General features: G+C 37.5%; 2 protein-coding genes and 1 pseudogene across 3 annotated transcripts; all 3 read left to right on the top strand.

Annotated features, from left to right (window-relative positions):
• Nucleotides 1-1,567: 1,567 nt before the first annotated feature.
• Nucleotides 1,568-3,922, top strand: LOC146321356 (serum paraoxonase/arylesterase 2-like; annotated as a pseudogene).
• A 1,776-nt stretch (nt 3,923-5,698) lies between these two features.
• Nucleotides 5,699-12,831, top strand: LOC146321357 (serum paraoxonase/arylesterase 2-like). The gene is made up of 9 exons (XM_084726468.1): nt 5,699-6,233; nt 6,374-6,444; nt 6,527-6,582; nt 7,883-8,045; nt 9,462-9,588; nt 10,987-11,190; nt 11,267-11,348; nt 11,450-11,578; nt 12,286-12,831. The coding sequence occupies exons 1-9, from the start codon at nt 6,157-6,159 to the stop codon at nt 12,445-12,447; spliced, it is 1,071 nt and encodes a 356-aa protein (XP_084582594.1). The 5' UTR covers nt 5,699-6,156; the 3' UTR covers nt 12,448-12,831.
• A 1,099-nt stretch (nt 12,832-13,930) lies between these two features.
• Nucleotides 13,931-19,351, top strand: LOC146321358 (serum paraoxonase/arylesterase 2-like). 2 transcript variants are annotated; one of them, XM_084726470.1, is made up of 9 exons: nt 13,931-14,140; nt 14,370-14,437; nt 14,669-14,724; nt 14,941-15,106; nt 17,169-17,289; nt 17,382-17,582; nt 17,697-17,778; nt 18,719-18,847; nt 18,939-19,351. In XM_084726470.1, the coding sequence occupies exons 1-9, from the start codon at nt 13,965-13,967 to the stop codon at nt 19,098-19,100; spliced, it is 1,161 nt and encodes a 386-aa protein (XP_084582596.1). In that variant the 5' UTR covers nt 13,931-13,964; the 3' UTR covers nt 19,101-19,351. The 2 variants fall into 2 exon arrangements, with proteins under 2 accessions (XP_084582596.1, XP_084582595.1); XM_084726469.1 differs by having other exon boundaries at nt 13,935-14,140; nt 17,166-17,289.
• Nucleotides 19,352-19,485: the final 134 nt, after the last annotated feature.

Genomic DNA, 19,485 nt, shown 5'->3' on the forward strand with positions numbered 1-19,485 from the left:
TTTTGCAGGAACTACATGTTATTGAGTATACCGTCTTTTGACTGGTTGCAGTGGCAAAACACGAGCGGATTTAAAGAAGAGCAGTGTAGCCTGTATATCCCACAAGGCATTTTCCTTTGATACTGCCTGATATCAGACAGAATTATAAATTCATTACACTCTAGTTCCATCTTTAGAGAATCAGTCAACTCGGAGTGTTTAGATTTGACAGTCTGGACCCAGGCAACCTTTGACACCAAATAATTTATATAACAAAATATATTTCTCAGCCTTTTTTGTTTATTTTAGCTCTGTGTTCATGTGTTAACATCTGTTATTTTGGTTAGCTTGAATTGCATACATCCTTTATCACTCTGTACAGAGTCTCTCAAGTCTTTTGAATTATGAAGGCATCAAATGCGTATGTGCACTCATTTCTGGCTAAAATGACAAAAGCTGAATGTGTGAATAAGACCAGTGAACCACATTCAGAGTATGTTTGTCAGTACACCTCAGACCACATAAGACTCCGTTAAAGTGGAAGATGAGTCTGGTGATTTCACATGTTCTTTATTAAAAAATAAATGAAGGGTACTACAAACCAGGCAGTGTCTTAGATCCCAGAGGTTTAACAAAGGTTACACTTACACACACAGATGACTCCTGCCGTTTCACATGCGAATAGGCCCTTCATTCATAAGTCAGTTACAGTACATCTCTGAAGTTGAACTCATTTACACTCATTCTCAGTGCCAGCGCTGCTTATACTCCTACTATCACACAAGGAGTGAAGCTGAACTGAACACAGCAGTCACACAAACCTGTCCAACACGCTCAGCTCAACACTAAATCCACAAACAACTGAAAGAGAATCACTGTTTGATCTGTTTTTAGATGTAATTTGGCTCCGGATGTTGTGGCCCCCACCACTCGGAATCATGCTGCATTCAGGTGTTAATCTTACGTAGGAAATCGCACGTACTTAAAACTTTACGTGTTCGATTGCTTTTGATTCAGGACAACAAACATGAATGTCCTGTAGTTTGTAGTGGTGGATAGTAACTAACCACATTTACTCAATTACTGTTCGTAAGTGCAATTTTGACACACTTGCACTTTGCCTGAGTATTTTAAACTTCTGCTTTACTGCATGTCAGAGGTAAACAATTTAGTTTTTAGTCCACTACATTTATTTTACACTTACTCGTTACTTTTTACATTTAAAAAACAGATATGCTTCAATGATATGACAGACTGTGCCTTTATTGTACAGCTGGTACATAGTTCCTCAGGAACCAAGGTGGTGCTACATAGAACTACAAAAGAAAGAAGTAACACTATAATAGTTATTATCTGCTGTAGGTGCAAACATGCTGCTGTAACTGTAGATATAACTGTAGTGAATGAGGACCTTACAGCTGTTTGTTGTAGATTTAGACAAGAAAACATGTAAACATAACAGATATGATCCACTGTAAAAGGAGCCATTCAGCATTATGAGTAGGACTTCTCCTTTTCATACTTGCTGTACTTTTTGAATTCAGGACCTTTGCCTGTAACAGAGTGCTTTAGACTACTTCATCCGCCGCTGTTACCAGCAGCCGCAAGAGCAAAAATAAAATCTTGTTTACTTATTTCCGATATTCCTGAAGGCAGCATTAGCCGCGCCTGCAGAGGCACACCTCCGCTGCAGCAGCCGTGCAGGTTAAAGCTCTTAGTAAAGTTACAAACTATCGTGATTCAAAGATGAGAAAGTTAGTGTTCATCTCGGTTGTAGTAGCTGCTGTTTGGCGAGAGGATTGTCAGCTTGAGGTAAAACAGAAATCGACTCCATTCATGTTGAAACGGATATGTCTCGGCGTTTGGTGCAGTTTTTCTGTAGGAAAAATACATTTTGCTGTTGACACCTGCCCTAATGTGACTTCTGTGTTGAAAATATCGCAGGAAAATGGCTCTTGCAACAAGGGAGCTGGTCCAGAATCACCTCCCAAACTGTGTCCTGCTCAAAAACCTGGGTAAGTTACGTTAACGACAGAAGAAAATGCAGCAAAAACATGACATGAACATCAAAATGGAAACAGTGCAACTGTGTTTTCAGATCATGGTTCAGAGGATATAACGATCCTTGGAGACGGACTTGCCTTTATCAGTTGAAGAGCAGCCAAATGTTCGCAGAAAGCAGGGGTATTCAACTAAAATTCAAAGAGGTCCAGTTAGATTTAAAATTAAGCTGTGTATTGTCATTTCATCTATTTGTAGCTTTGATCATTCTCTTTTTTAAATGTGTTGCTATGCATATCTGTCATTTCAGTTTGGTGCCAGTTTTTTTTTTTTTTAACAGTGCTTCAGATGACACTATATACCTGTTTGTTGTCAGTCATCCTGAACAAAAAAGCCAAGTAGAGGTGTTCAGATTTGTTGAGGACAACCAATCCCTGGTGCATCTGAAAACCATCAAACATGAACTTCTCCACAAGTACAGTATGGTAACTAATTTAAATTACCTACCATGAACTGCTCTTGAGATTTAGTGAACAGGGAGATGTAGTCGGTCTATAAAAAATATTTTTTTAAACTATCCAGTATTGTAGCATTTAGACAAAAGACAATATGGATATTCTGATTAGCAGTATAATTATTTTATGTAATAGAAATGTTCAATTCTGGTTTATCTTTCCAGGGTAAACCATATTGTTGCAGTGGGAGTGGGTGCCTTTTATGCAACCAACAATCACTGTTTTTCCCATGAACTCCTCAAAGGTGTAGTGGAGCCTCTTCTTCTTCAGCCTTGGACGAATGTTGTGTACTACAGTCCTGAGGAAGTCAAAGTGGTCTCTGAGGGATACTACTTTGCAAATGGGATTAATCTCTCACCAGACAAAAGGTAAGAATGATGTGTAGGGATATGTATATGATAATTTGTGCTTTAAGTGTGCTTTATTTTTATATTATTTCTCATTTTTAGGCATATATATGTGGTAGATGTGTTGGACCACAATGTCCATGTGCTGGAGCGGAAAGAAGATAATGCATTATTCTCTGTGAAGGTAAATAATTAATAATTTCAACAAGCCCTGACAATTTGCAGGTCAGATCAGGATTGGGTTGTGGATTAACAAGTATTTTTGCAAGTTGGACGATGCAGATTAGCACACAAAACGCTTCAGGTGGGTGCGGATGAAAAAAAAAAACCCTGAAAACAGAAAGGGAAATAAATACAAAATCAGGCCACCAGACACACATACAACATATATACGGATGTGATAATAATATGGTCAGCATCTTCACATAAAAAGTTAGACATAACTCTGTGTGCACAAAGCATCAGCAGTGTAAACACAGGGTCCTCCTCCCCTCGTCCTGCCTTCTTTGTTATGTCCTGTCAAGTCAGAACTAGTCTGCACATCAAGTTAAACGGCCTGATGGGGTCTGGGATGAAGTGGTGGAACTGGTTTCTGTAAGATGCGGCCGCAGCAGCGTCTGGTTTTTCATTGTTTGGCCAGAGTCCTGTTATGTTGACTTGGCTCTTATCCCTGCTCACCTCCACTCCTGACAGTATAACAAAAAGTGTATCTGCTGTGTTCTGCTTTTGCTATAATTCTTTTTCATGAATGTGTTTTCTTCAGGTCATCCACATCCAGAACATTCATTCTGATCAGCCAGTGGTGACTCAGGTGTCCGCTGACAATGATCATGTGATCATCGGCTCCTCTGTAGCTGCTACCTATGGAGGAAAGTTGCTCGTTGGCACCGTGTTCCATAAAGCCCTGTGCTGTGATTTGGAGTAGCAGTGACTCTTTGACAGTTTCTTTTAAGCAGAAGAGTTCAATCTTAATCCCACCGACCCCAGAGGCCCCCTTTTCATCACATATCACTGGAGCTTTATTCTGTCATTGCAGTTTATTTTTTTATATATCTTAGTCAGTTTGTTCGTAATTAGTTATGCAGTCATAGATGGAACTATTTATTGAGTTTATGTTTGCTATGGGTCCTAATTTAAAGTATCACACACTACCAGGAGGGAGGGGGCACTCATCAGTCATTTTGGTGGAGACAGACAGATTTCCTCGTGTGCTGTGTCAACAACCCTAAATACAGCTCCTCCAAAGGTAAGATGATGTTAAAAGTCAGAAATGCAATACACAATTTCATATTGAGGTCAAAATGGCAACTCTGGCATCAACTAAATTCTACCAGAATCAAATACAGTAAATAAGCTTTAAAGACCTAATATGGACTGTGTCTAGTATTAAAGCTGCAGTTATTTAACAGATATGTTTGTTTTACACAGTATTCAAATTAACTGACTTTCCTAAAATCCTTTTTAATAAGGAAAGAAGGAAGGAATAACATGTTGCTGTGATGGCTGTTTCTTACAGTAGTTTGTTCATAGTCTTTTTATTTAAACAAATTAATCAAAATGAAAAGGAAATCAAGATTTAGTCTTTTTCCAAGGCACAGTAATGATTTGAATGATGTTTTACATACATATATTACAGCTCATTAAGAAAACTGCTTTACCTTATTGCACCAAGCAGGATCTGATAATAGACCCAGAAAGCGTCTCAGCTGGTGTAAGAGTGGCTGAAGTTACTGAACTACACAGATACTTGAATCACAATGAAATAATCACTGTAAAACAATATTTAAATAAAATGTGTGAACATTCATGAAATTGCTTTGCTGTTAAAATATTTTTCAGTGGTCACCTGAACATATGATCTATGTAACAGAATGATTTCACATTTTTCACGTTGCTGTTGTTTATTTCTTTAAATGACACATTATGAATGTAAATAAAACAATTAAGGGAGTCATGCTCAAACTGTTGTTTGTCTTGTGGTTCAATGAATGTGCACAAAAAAAGTGCACTGGGTTCCCAGACAGATGCCTGTGCAAAAAATGACTGATTGCTAATTTAAGTTAAGTTACACAAGTCATATCTTGTTTCCTGCTGCACAAGAAACTCAGGTCTTATACTGCACATACCTGTATGACTTTTCCTCTTTAGGCCCAAATATTTTATTCTAAGGTGTAGTAACACACACTGAGTGTGATTAAGATCTCTAAATACACTTAACAAACATACAAATGTATCACTTTTGTTTTTGCTCCCATTTTTTCGAGTTTAGGTCTCACATTTTTTCTATGCACACAGAAGGGTTATTTCTCTCAAATTTTGTTCACAGACTGTGTCAGAGAGCCCTTCTCCTTTGCCAGTCCATCCACCTGATAGATGTGGCATATAGATGCTGAATAAACAGCAGGATTAAAAAGAAACTTCCAGCTTTAATGTTAATTGTCACAATTTTAACATTAATGTGCAAATTCGATCATGTCAAACACAGTTGGTAAAGGCTTTTGCTGTAAACCCACAGTTACTTCTTTAGTTGAGGTAATTTTTATCAAGGTATGTGAGGCTGTGAGTTCACTCTGTAACAATGTTGAAGTTGCCAATCCCAAACTCATGCACCCACTTGGATCATTTGACAACGTTGCAAAAACAAACTAAATTCAAAGTATATTATGCTGCATCGGTTTAGTTTTAACATATATATGTTCAGTTTGCCTAAATTGTTTATTTACACTTATTTACGAGACTTGAGGTCTACCTCTTTTCAAGGCTCCCAGACGGTGCAGTGATGATCTGAATCATCGTGTAAACCAGACATGGGTATTACTGCTTTCAGAAACATGCTTTAACATGTTGTACTACAGGCAGGATTTGATAAGACCCACAGAACCTCTCAGCTGGTGTGAGAACGCCTGAGGAGACCCTGGAGGACCTGAAGGGTGATAGACGGGTGATGTTTATGCAAATCATTCAAACTGTATCATTGGATCTGTTTATGGATGTCATTTGGCTCCAACCACTCGGAGTCATGCTGCATTAAGGCGCTTCTCATATGTAGGAAATCATAACATCTCATGTTCAATTGCTTTTGAGTGTCGACAACAAACATGTACCGAATTTCATCCTGTGACTCGAGGCGGACTTTCGCAGGTCTACATTGTCCTGCATCTAGCAGATTGAAAATAAACTCTTAAATACAGATTTGTTTAATTATTTCCGATAGTCCTGAAGGTAACATTAGTCGCGCCTGCAAAGGCACGCCTCGGCTGCAGCAGTCGTGCAGTATAAAAGCGTTTGTAAAACTATTCTGTCGTGGGTCGAAGATGGGAAAGTTAGTGTTCATCTCGATTGCCATCGCTGCCTTATCGGCGCTGTTTGGAGAGAGGATCGTCAACTTCAGGTAAAGTAGAAAACAACAATCCATGTTGAAACGGTACGGATGTTTCGGCGCTCGTTGCATAGTTTTTCTGTAGTAAACAACAACTTGAGTCTACCTGCTCTGATGTGACCACTGAACCTTCTGTGTTGAACACATCGCAGGAAAAGGGCCCTCGCTTCAAGGGAGCTGGTCCAGAATCACCTGCCCAACTGTGTCCTGCTCAAAAACCTGGGTGAGTGACGTTAACGACAGAGGAAAACACAACGGAAACACGGTGAACATTAAAGTTAACTGTGCAACTGTCCTGCTTTCAGATCATGGTTCAGAGGACATAACGATCATTGGAGACGGACTGGCCTTTATCAGCACAGTAAGTGTTTGAGTTGAAGAGCAGCCAAATGTACTGAGTTGGGGTTAAATAAGGATATTTAGTGCCGTCGTTACGCACGCACGTATCACGCGCTGTGCGTGGGGCACCAAGACCCGGAGGGTGGAGGGCATCAAAACAAACAGCGATCATCGATCAAAAAATAATAATAATCATTATAATAATAAATATTAATATAACATAATGATAATAATCATTATTAATGATTTACTTTTAAAATAAAGAACAATTGCAACAGACAGACAGCATTAAACCAAAGGAAATACAAGATAGTATTTTGAACATAATACATACTGTACATACATTATAGTCCTTTTTCAAGGCAGCCATATTGATATGAAATCAATGGTGAACCAAGGGCGTAGGTTTTCATTTAGCATTTGGGTGTACACGTTAAATGGGAGGTCTGGGTGTCCTCCTCTTGGGAATTTTGAGGTCAAAAACGTTTATTCTGACATTCTGGTGGTGTCTTTTATGTATCAGATTGTGCTTTACCTAGCTAGGCTAAGCTTAGTTTTAATTATGGGCAGGCAGCATTACTTTAAGAGTAGTTTAAAAACTAGCAAACAGTATAACTTAACTATAACTGAAATATTGTAACACTGTTTTTTAGGTTGCATACTGCCATCAAACACTTTACCAGGAGCATTGTTACCTATAAAACTAAAATGCTATTTGGGGATGGGGGTACACACTCTTAAAATTGCATCACCCCTGAGATTTATGCTTATGGCCCAAGTAAACTCAGATTATTCACCTCTCAAATGAGGCTGAGAGTTTAGTTGTCTATTTTCAGATCACCTGTATCAATCAGTATAGGAAACTAGCTGGGTAAACTACCGTTTATCCACAGTTTACTCACCTCTGTGTTTTCTACAACGCCCCTGTGTGTGACCTAACATTGTTGTAATGTAGGATGGAAAGCTAACTTTAATTTTATTGTTATTGATTAGGCATGCAACTAATGATTATTTTCATTATCACTTAATCTGACTTTTATTTCATTCAATGAATCGTCTTTACTATAAAACATATATACCCAATTGAATACCATGAAACTGGGAAAAGCAGAACTAATCGTTGAAACTCTATTATTGATCAGCTCAACATAGCCTCCAATTAATGGTGGTTTAACCCCTCTGATGCTCTCCAAAGTTCAAAAAATCCTTCCTGATCAAATTTAAAACTGCACATACTAGTTTATCTTCTTTTCTCTTGAAGTTTATTTGGGCTGCATATAAGTACGTGCTTACGTACATACATATATTTTTAATATCTCAAGGGTCTGAAGTATCCTGGAGTCCCTTCCTCAGATGGGGCAGGAAAGATCTACTCCCTCGATATGAAGGATCCTCGGATGAAACCAGTGGAGCTGCGCATGCCAAGAAACTTTGACCTGGAATCATTCAACCCTCATGGCATCAGTGTATACACTGATCCGACTGGTAAAGAAATGCACATTATTTACTGTATTTGTTGCACACCCGTCATACACAAGTCTCTACAAGGTAGCATCTAAAGGGCAAATACTCTAATCCAGGGGTGCTCTACTGCCTCAGCAATTAGATCCAGATTTAACAGATTTATATTGTACACATTCCAGTACAGTTTGCAATAGAAAAATAATTTCATTTTCAGTTCAGCTGACTGTTCAGCGACCAAAGAAAGGTATTATTTTTGCTTTTGTTAAAACCACTGGAAACCCAAATCCACACTAGCCTATGTAATTTAGGGTCTTATATGCGTAATAGAAATAGTCTATTTAAGATTAGTTGTAATCCAGATTAAGTTTTTGTACACTTTTCTGATATTGGGTTTGAATTGGGTGTAGCTATGCTTGGACATTTATTAGGAAAATGATGCCATTAACTCAGTGAAGCAATATATATATATATATATATTTTTTTTTAGACTTCCATGATGTCAGTTGTTCTACTCCAAACAGGTCCAACAAAATCTCTCTGCTCCTCCTTAATCTGCTTCTTTGAGTCTGAGCCAATTTAACACCAGGGAGCTGAAGCCTTCACACTGCTCCAGACCGCTTTTACATATACAGTGATTTTTACCCTGCAGATCATAGGATTTGTTTGTCTACTGCTGCCTCAATCCACTGCAAGTAAATTAAGTTTAGATGCAAACTGACATATTAAAACAAAAAAAGTCACACAATAATACGAACTAACTAATTGATCAAGGCAGTGGTAGACTAACAACTCCTGTTGATGGCTTCAGTTTCCTGTCAGAAAGGGCTGTCTAACGCCAAATATTCAGTGAAAATATACACTTCAACTGATATAAATTTTTTAGGTGATCCTTTTTTAAAGGGGTTTTGCTGCTTTATTCCTGAGTGAGATGTCAGTGAAAACATGATCTGCCATTCCTACACAATCTTGAGAAATGGTCTAAATAGCAAAATGTGGTGTTTTTTTTTAATAGTTCTAAAAGTTTATTTAGTGGATGTAGCATGAGACACTTGATACCATGATATTATATAAGTATTTTACTATTTCGAGCCAAATTTCCAGAGGCATTAATATGTGCTTGTGTATGCATGCAGAGTATGTGGACAAACCTGTTGTGATCGTTTGCTTTGAAAATCACAGTGGGTACCTCATGGGTGCAGTGTGAGTAGAAGCAGGTTTTTTTTTTTTTTTAAACTACGAAATCCTGTGTATTATTAACTAGTGTAACTTAACATGTGTATCTACTGCAGAATGTAGCGGCGTAGCGCTCAGGTGTGAATTCTTATTTTAGTGTCAAAACTTTGAAAATTCTCTTCTTTTGTAGTACATTAGTCTCTTGCATACCCTTTAAACTGTGGTTGCCATTTTTTTTACAGTGCTTTCCTTGTTCCTTCACAGATGACACAGTGTACCTGTTTGTTGTCAGTCATCCTGAACACAAAAGCCAAGTAGAGGTCTTCAAATTTGTTGAGGACAACCAATCCCTGATCCATCTGAAAACCATCAAACATGAACTTCTCTACAGGTACGGTATGCTGACTTATTTAAATTGTGCCTACCATGAACTGCCATTTAGATTTAGTGAATAGGGGGAAGCAGAATACTATCACCATATTTACTCAAAAAATATATGTGAATTGTAGTGCTATTGATCAATTAAAGTACTTAATCACAATTAATCGCATGACTGCCTGTGGTTAATTGCAATTAATCGCAAATTAGTAGCACATTTTTCATTTGTTCAAAATGTACCTTAAACTATTTTTCAAGTGATTAAGGTGTAATTCAAATGTAACTTTATTAAATAAAATACACTGACCAACAACAATGACAAAATATGTTTAGAAACTCTCAAAGGCACTGCATTTGGCATAAAAAATATGCTCAAATAATAACATGACAAACCCAAATCCATCAGGCACAGATACTGACCTGATCAATTTAACATTAAGGCAAAAATGCACTAAAAACTTCAATAGAAAAGTCAATTGAAGCTTCTATGGTGCACTGCAGGCTTCAGATTCAGCAGTCTTTTAGGAAAAGGTCACTATTTATATGCATTTATTTATTTTTTTTAGTATCATTATTGTTAATAATAGTTTATTTCTTTAATAAAACATTGTCCTCTGAGGAGAAATATCCTCATCTTTATTCAGCTCAGTCTATATAATGAATAACGGTGCATGATATTCATGTTTTTGTATTAAAGAAGCAGGATCATTTACATCCTTGTCACTCTGATAGTTTATATCAGTGAGGATGTTTTAGACAACAGCAGACAGCAAACTACACACTGAGGAGATGAGCTTCTGTCAGTTTGGTCTTTACAGAGACAGATATTTTAATCTGTAGTGTTCAAACCACAGAACTGTACGGTAACATCAGGATTCATTATCAATAAAGTTTTTATATCGGTCAGCTCTTCACACACACACTCTCCTCCCTCTTCTCTGCAGCTCGACTCTCTTCCCTTGCAGTTGTGATCAATTAGCATGAAGTAATTAAGTGTTTAAAAGTAAACAAATCGGATTTGGAGTAAAAAAATGTCATGCACCACAGAAGGGGTTCATGATTGACTCCTCACCAGTGATTCATGATCATAAAATTTTTTTTATATTAAGTCGACACATCTGTCCATATTCACATGCCCTCTCTCTCTCTCTCTCTCTCTCTCTCTCTCTCTCTCTCTCTCTCTCTCTCTCTCTCTCTCTCTCTCTCTCTCTCTCTCTCTCTCTCTCTCTCTGCTGTGGGTCAGCCTTATTTTTACTTTTTCATGGTTCAGGTGGAGCTGCAGCTCGATCAGCACTCTCTCATCATCAGGCATTTTTAACACGTTAACTTTGACAACCCTAGTAATTTGTGATTAATAATTTAATTATTGTATGCAATAACTATAATTTTTCAATTCTGATTTACTTTCCAGTGTAAACGATATTGTTGTAGTGGGAGTGGACACCTTCTATGCAACCAACGATCACTACTATTCCCATGAAATTCTTAAAGGTGTAGTGGAGCCTCTTCTTCTTCAGCCTTGGTCGAATGTTGTGTACTACAGTCCTGAGGAGGTCAAAGTGGTCTCTGAGGGATACTACTTTGCAAATGGCATCAATCTCTCTGCAGACAAAAGGTAAGAATGATGTGCAGGGACATGCTTTTGGTCATTCGTGTTCAAGTGTTCTTAGTTTTGATCTTTTTATTTTTAGGCACGTATACGTGGCAGATCTGTTTGATCACAATGTCCATGTGCTGGAGCGGAAAGAAGACAATGCATTAGTCTCTGTGAAGGTAAATAATTCAGAATGTCAACATGCTATAATTGTCATATAAGGTAATCAAGACACCATGATCTCTGTGTAACTATAACCTTGTGTATGACTCCTCACCAGTCTGTGGCTGTGGGTTCACTCTGTGACAACATTGAAGTTGACCCTGACACTGGAGACCTGTGGTTAGGCTGTCACCCTAACGGATGGAAAGTTTTCATGTTTGATCCCAACAACCCACCTGGATCAGAGGTTTGTCCTTTCACTTTTACCAGACAGTACATTGTCTGACAACATGAAAGACAGAAGATATAAAGTCTGTTATGCTGTTCAAATTTCCAAAAAGTTGATGATTGCAAATAGTTTTCAACCTATATTAGAAGTTGGGACAGGAGCATGTTTACCACATACATCATACATCAGATTTTCTTTTAACAACACTCACTAAGCATTTGGGAACAGAGGATACTAATTGTTGAATTTTTGAAAGTTCTTTCACATCCCTGCTTGATATGCGACTTCAGGTGCTCAGCAGTCGGAGGTCTCTGTTTTCATATTTTGTGCTTCATTATGTGCCACACTTTTTCAATAGGAGACAGGTCTTACCACGTAGGACAGTCTAGTACCAGAACTCGCTTACTACAAAGCCGCACTAATGTAACACATATAAAGTTTCTCTTGGCATAGTCTTGCTGAAATCAGCAGGGATGTCTCAAGACGAACAAGACGTCATCTGGATGGCAGCGTATGTTGCTCTAAAACCTGTCTGTATGTTGTATGTTTCGCTTCAGTCTGTCTGAGCCATTCAATTAAATACAAGTTGAAAAGGATTCGCAAATCATTACGTTCTGTCAACATTTGTGGAATTAGGGTTTCTATATTCTGCTTAATCAAACACTCTCTTTACACTTATTAATTTTGTTGTAATTCTCTGTTTTTCATGATTATTCTTCCTTCAGGTCATCCGCATCCAGAACATTCACTCTGATCAGCCAGTGGTGACTCAGGTGTACGCTGACGACGGCGAGGTGCTCATGGGCTCCTCTGTAGCTGCCACGTATGGGGGAAAGTTGCTGATTGGCACTGTGTTCCATAAAGCCCTGTGCTGTGATCTGAAGTAGCAGTGACTCTTTGACAGCTGGTTTTAAGGAAATCAAGATTTACCTCTTTGCAAGGCTCTCAATCAGGCAGCGCAATGATGATTTGAATGATGACACAGGTGGATATTACAGATCTTAAGAAACAGGCTTTACACCGTCACACTAAGCAGAATCTGATAATAGAACAAAAAACCTGTCAGCTGGTGGAAGAGAACTTGAAGATCCACCGGGAGGAGCTGGAGGATGATAGGTGGAGGGTGTTTACTGGATTTTATAGCAATGAGCCCTGAGTACAAGAACATATGTGAAAGTGGTGTCCGACACAGAAGTTGCTGAACTGCATAGATACTTGAACCACTGTGAAATAAAGCACTTGGAAAACAATATTTCCAGTCAAACATGTTAAAACTATTATGTATCACTTTACAATAAGACTACCCTTATAAATGGTTTATAATTATGTTATTATTCAGCTTGTAAACACTTTGTAAGCAATTATAAACAACTTATAATGCAGTTTTCATACATTTGATGTGGGCTCACTATTTGGCAAGATCCAGTTCCTGCTCACTACTAATAAATCTAACCAATGAGTTGCTAACATTTATAACAGATGAAAAAGCGTCTTATTGTAAAGTGTAAAGTGGAGTGTGCTGAAAATGTCAAGGTAAACAATATTGCCAAAATCTTTGTTATGTATCTGGTAGTTTGATGTGTTAATTTTGATTTAGGAATTGAAACTTTTCTTAGCAATAAGATCCAAGACCTAACACCACAGACCACTCCAGGCTCACTATTTGTCAAGATAAAGGTCACTAAAACTCTTTTTTTTTATCTGATGGGATGAAGTGATTACAGCCTCATTAATAACAAATTATAAACCACTAATAAATTATATATAAGGTTAGTCTTATTGTAAGGTGGTAGCAAATATTTTTCACTGGTCACCTGAAAATGCAAAATCCGTTACATGTGCGATGTGTGAAACTGAATGTTTTTACATGTTTTAATTGCTATTGTTGATAAAACAAAAAAAAAGTCACATTTGTTTCATATATTTGGATTTAAATAAAACAATAAAGAGAGTCGTGTTCACAAAGACGGTTGTGCATTTGGTCTTCAGACTGACAAAATGACTTTATGAATCTGGATGGTTGAACGGACTTTTTGAAAAACAGTATTTCAATAATTGTTGATGTAACTGTCCTACATAGCTCAAGTTACACAAGTCATATCACGTTTTCCCTCGCCACGAGAATCTTGCCTCCTCCCTGATATTTTTTTCATCTTCTCTTTGTGTATTTATGCAGTATAATATTCACATTACATCTACCTAGGGTATAATGTCTTATTGTTTGAGCATATTTATAGATTTCAGTTACTGTTCATGTTTTGTTTCCCCTTGGGCTCAAATATTTTATTCTAAGGTGTGCTAACAAACACACCTAAATAAATACTGACTCGGCTCACAATAGCAAAAAAAAAAAATGTGTGTTTTTCATTAGAATAACTCTAAATCATGGGGTAGATACAGTACAATGGTACTTCTTTCATACATTCATTCTGTAGCTCCATCTCTGGTGGAGTTCTGTAAATACACTCTGAGAGTGTGTAACCTTTGCCTTGTGAACATGGCTGCCATGAGGAAAACACTGGTTGCTGCTGTTGTTGCTGCTTTTGCAGTTTTCATTGGACACAGATTTCTTAAACTAAAGTAAGTATTTATCATATTTAGGAATGAATTAGATAACATATGCTGGTGTAGTAGTACTGCTTTTCAGTGTTCATAGCTGTTTCCCAGCACAGTAACTAACAGATCCAAGTAGGTGTGTGCAGAAAGGGATCAGTTTACATGTTTATCATAATCCAAGTTGTGCTAATGGCACTTGAAGGTTCTGCTTTTGTTTACCTTTAAATGATTTAGCCATTAATTTTCTCTACAGGGAAATGACTCTTGCTTCCAGAGAAATGCATGTGAAACACCTCAGATGTCATTATTTAAAGAATATCGGTAAGTATTCTTGGCTTTAACTTCATCTCAGTGTCTTAATTTTGGAATTTACATTTCCAAAGACAATTTAAACATGTTTATGGACTTTGACTTAATTGTAAAATGTGATCATACATGAAGAGTCTGAAGTCCAGTTTACTGCCAGTAGGTCAAGTGTCAGCAGTGTGGTCTTATTAGGGTGGTTCAATTCAAAAACTCAAAGTATTAACAATTTTATTTTGTTTTGTGCAGAATATGGAGCAGAGGACATCACAATACAAAGAGATGGACTGGCCTTTCTAAGCACAGTATGTTATTAAAATCTTAACATATTTGCATGAATCTTTATTCCTGTCTCAGTGTAGTTTCTATAAATATTTCTCTACAGTATATACATTGTGTTTTTTATGGGTTCAACTATTTTAAATTAGTTGTGATTATCAATTGATTGATGTGGAAGGAATGTTATGATATCAAAATCACAGATCTGCACCAACATTTGACATGCAGTGTTTTCCACTCAGGGGTTACATTATCCTGGACTTCCTTCATTCTCTGATGAACCGGGAAAACTGTACGTCATGGATCTGCTGCACCCAAAGCCGACTCCAGTGGAGCTGCAAATCAAAGGAGACCTGGACCTCACCTCCTTTAACCCTCATGGTATCAGTGTGTACACCGATGAAGCAGGTGAAGTACAAATCAAGTTTAACATCTCAACTACAGAACAAAGAAAAGAAAGGGCCTATGCATGAAACGATCACAGTTTATTAGATAAAAAACCTTAACATGAAGTATAAGACAACATTTCATATTAATTCATTTTCATTTAATCAGGTAGATTAGTTACTTGTAGCCTGTTACTGCAACAACTGAATTGTAAATCTTATTTTTCAGTTTCTCCTTGATGCAGACCTGTATAACAATTAAGAGGCCTCCCACATAATTAAACTTCTGTAAAATATTGAATGTCTTATTATTACAATTGATTTTTAAAGGATAGATTGTAGCTGTTGTATCTCTTCAACATTTAACCAATGACTTTTAATCAATTTAACTACGAAATCAGATTGTAACAGTTTGAATTGTTCACATGAATACATGTTCACAAACAAACCAACTATTCATTCAAGGCCACAGTACTGATGACGCTACTTTCATTTTCAAGTAAAAAAAACATGCCTCTTTTTACAGATAAAGATATTAATGGATTTAACACAAGTCTTGTCTTGTCCAAATGCTGTAAACAAAAGCTTGACAAAAAAACAACAAAAACAACTTGCAGCGCACTGTGGTTGTTTTGATGAGTACTGAATTATGGCATATCAAATGAAAATGACTTGGTGTAAGTCTCTGCTGCTTGCTGCGTACTGCTGAAGAAATGCAAGAAGCACAGAAAAGCCAACAACTGCAAGAGCGTAATGAATAAAATTTGAAGCCATTTGTCACCACCACAGATTTCCTTGAAAGCACCTGGAAAAGAATTTGTTGACTCATGCAGATATACAGTATTACAGCCATTTTATTCTATAGCAGCTAACTAGTGTCAGCATTCATATATGCAAGTAAGAATTTGGGTTCATGTATCACTATTTATCTATCTATCTATTTATTTATACTTCTTACTTTTTTTTTACTTCTTTATTTCTCAGATAGAGGATCCTCATTTTTGATTTTGTTTTTGTTGTTTTAATTTTGTGGGAAAAAAAAAAGAAAAAATGATTTGGATGGTTTGGACTTTACTCTGATGCCCCGGTGATGTTATTTTTAGGAAGCAGACCACTGGAAAAACTCTTTTTATTCATGGTCGAGTAGTACAAAAACAACCAATTAAATACAAGTAGTAAGAATGAACAAATCTAATCTAAATATGAGGCAAATGTTTTTAAAGATAGAATGCTTAAGATTTTAATGAAATCAAAACAGAGTTTTGCTATTATTCTTGGTTGGCATTTTCTGCAATAACCTTTTAATGTATTTACATTCAGTAATTGCGTCTCTATGTAGTAGTTTTTATCGGTGGTGGTGGAGTCGGCCACTCCCACAAGGGGTTAAAATGGTCTCACACACACAGAGGATTCACAGGAATGCAGGATGTAATCCAGTGTTAACGGTTTAATCTCTGTTCACTCTCCCACAGCCATTTTAGAGCTGTTTTAAGTTGCTGCTGATGCTAATCCAGCGTTTCCTTCTGCTCTTGCTTCACATTAACTGGACATCCACAGCATGACTTTAACTGGGAAACAGCCACAGGACGTGGGACATGTAGGCCCAGTTCCAGTTCAGCTCCTGCATACTCACACTCCGTGACTGTGTGTGGAGTCACACTTGGGCTGTGGAGGGTCACTTAAATAGAAAAGAAATATTGGAAATAACTGACTTTTATAGTTATGTGGTGTGTTCAGAATCCAAGACACAAAAGAGGTGCTGCAACTGAGAGGAGAGTAAGCCTGCTTCAATGCAGACTCAGTGCTGGAGGGCTTTATAACCCACTCCTCTGTAAGGCCTAACAGGTCTGAGGGATGTACGGACCAGACTGGAATTGGGCTGCAGTGTTAACCCACACTTTACATTTCCACAGTAATCGATGTGGCCAAATCAGCCAGGATTGAAATCTTAAGGATTACAACTTTAACTTTGCGCTTGGGTGACAGTAACACCAGAACACAGGTCAAACTCTGACAGAAATCAATTTCATTCTAAAGGTGAAAGAGGAGAATAATGACAACACACTGTTGTTTGTTTGCAGAAGACTCTGTGTACCTGTTTGTTGTCAATCACCCTCAGCATAAAAGCCAAGTAGAGATCTTTCATTTTGTTCAGGAGAACACACTCGTCCACCTAAAGACTATCACACACCCCCTCCTCCACAGGTACATACTGTATAATAAACTATTCACAGTATCGTACATTTTACATATTACAATCTTGGTATGCTTTTTATCTTATTCATCGTGTCTTTCAGCGTAAACGACATTGTTGCGGTCGGAGTAGAGAGCTTCTACGCCACAAATGATCACGCCTTTCCCAATGAAGCACTTCACATTCTGACTGTCATCTTGGGTCTGCCCTTTTGTGAGGTGGTGTACTACAGTCCAAAGGAAGTGAGGGTGGCAGCCGGTGGCTTTCTCTCCTCAAATGGCATCAACATATCACCTGACAAACGGTTATTACCAATTAATTTTGCTGCATGTGCATGTTTTTTTTTGTTTTTTTTGTAATTGGCAGTAATTTTTTATGTAATGGTAAAATAATAACACATGAATTTTCTTTTTTACAGGTATATTTATGTTGCAGATATCATAGACCATGAGATAGATGTGTTTGAGAGAACAGAAGGAGAACAGTTAGTGTATCTCAAGGTAATGCATTTTCTTATTTTCTACCATCTGCCAAAAGAAAAAAAAAATTAAGGAATAGTTCAGCATTTTGGGAAAAAGTCCAGCACAGAGAGAATTATTGTTCATGTAGCCACATGAGATGATCATGATCAGGCTGCTGTGGGTCAAACACAAATATGATATAAGTTCCTAATAATGGCCGAATCACTAATAATGAAATAGTCAGAAGGGCTCTATATAGGGCACACTGGTACATAGATGTCTATAAACTAGAGGCTGGCTAACACAGTAATGCGCTTCTACTGTTGGTCACCCTGTCTGAATCGGCATGTGATGAATTGTGGCTATTTATTTTTGTTGGCAGGGTCCAAAACTTTAAGTTCCATATTATGCCACATGTGCCAGATACAGGTTGCAAAGATAGTAGCAGCAGTAGAGGAGGAACAATGTAAACAACATGGATGTACAGCACTGAGTGAATAAAGATACAGTTTATTATCATTACCAATGAACACAGCACTGACCCCTTTCAGAATTCACACAATATCTGTTAAAAGTCAAGTCCATCTTTAACTTTCTTTATTGTGGATTTTGTTTCTTTTGGCAAACGCATTAAACTCGGAATACAATTGTAGGGAGAGAGAGAGTCTGCACACATAACTGTACAAAAGTGTACAAAGCCTGCAGTTACACTTAAAAAGATCCACAAGGTCAAATAATCATTATTTATACAATATCATCATATTTGTATTATTAACATGATATCAATATTAAATTTTTCAAATATCACAGTCATCGTCAACACCGATATATTGCAACCCCACTGCAACAGATATGAGAGTGGTATCAGAGTTCTCATCTAACTTTGAAATTTCTCAAGATGTCACTATTACTGCGATTTTTTTTGCACCCCTAAAAACAAGACTTATACTTGCTTTATTCTCCTTTACCGCATGTAAAGTCTGTAGCTGTTGGGTCGCTCTGTGATAACATCGAGGTGGACCACAGGACAGGTGACTTGTGGCTGGGTTGTCATCCAAATGGCATGAAGTTGTCAACATATGACCCTCAGGATCCACCTGGCTCAGAGGTTGGCGTCTTTAAATGACAATGTCTCTAAATGACAATGATCAACATTGTTATTTGAATTTGCCTGATAATTTCATTCATGTTTCCTCCAGGTCATCATGATCAAGAACATCCACTCAGAGCAGCCGGTTGTGAGCCAGGAGTACGCTGATGACGGCCATGTCATCATGGCCTCGAGTGTGGCAGCTCCCTACGAAGGAAAGCTGCTCATTGGCACAGTTTTCCACAAAGCCCTGCTCTGTGATTTGAAATAATCTGTGTATTCTGTATCTGTGGTCACTGTTAAAAACATAGAGATGTTGAAACAAAAGATTTCTATAAATATGATACCAAAGCCCTGCAAGGCAAGTGAGAAAAAAAAATTGGTGATCCATTTTATTAGTCTGACTGAAATAGTTACATCTTTTGTGTTGTGACTTAAGAACACTGCTTTACCAGGTAAATCTTACTAAGTTCCTTGCTTTTCTGCTTCTGTGAAACAGGCAAAAAAAAAGTTTTGGCAGGATAATTTAAAGTTCATTTTTTTTGTTCATCTGTGGAAAAAAAAACCTTTGAAAGAAAATTCAAAAGATCAGCATTTGTTTTTGCGATACTCATTTTGGCCACAAGAAGTTGAAGTGCTCCACTACCCCATGTTCT

This window comes from Lutjanus erythropterus, chromosome 9 (assembly GCF_056507025.1).
Source record: "Lutjanus erythropterus isolate fLutEry1 chromosome 9, fLutEry1.hap2, whole genome shotgun sequence".
Classification (NCBI taxonomy): domain Eukaryota; kingdom Metazoa; phylum Chordata; class Actinopteri; order Lutjaniformes; family Lutjanidae; genus Lutjanus; species Lutjanus erythropterus.

Coding starts and splice junctions, on each gene's coding strand:
- LOC146321357 (XM_084726468.1), top strand. CDS start 6,157: ATGGGAAAGTTAGTGTTCATCTCGATTGCCATCGCTGCCTTATCGGCG. Junction 6,445..6,526: donor TGTCCTGCTCAAAAACCTGG/GTGAGTGACGTT, acceptor TCCTGCTTTCAG/ATCATGGTTCAGAGGACATA. Junction 6,583..7,882: donor GACTGGCCTTTATCAGCACA/GTAAGTGTTTGA, acceptor TAATATCTCAAG/GGTCTGAAGTATCCTGGAGT.
- LOC146321358 (XM_084726469.1), top strand. CDS start 13,965: ATGGTACTTCTTTCATACATTCATTCTGTAGCTCCATCTCTGGTGGAG. Junction 17,583..17,696: donor AACATATCACCTGACAAACG/GTTATTACCAAT, acceptor TCTTTTTTACAG/GTATATTTATGTTGCAGATA. Junction 17,779..18,718: donor AACAGTTAGTGTATCTCAAG/GTAATGCATTTT, acceptor CCGCATGTAAAG/TCTGTAGCTGTTGGGTCGCT.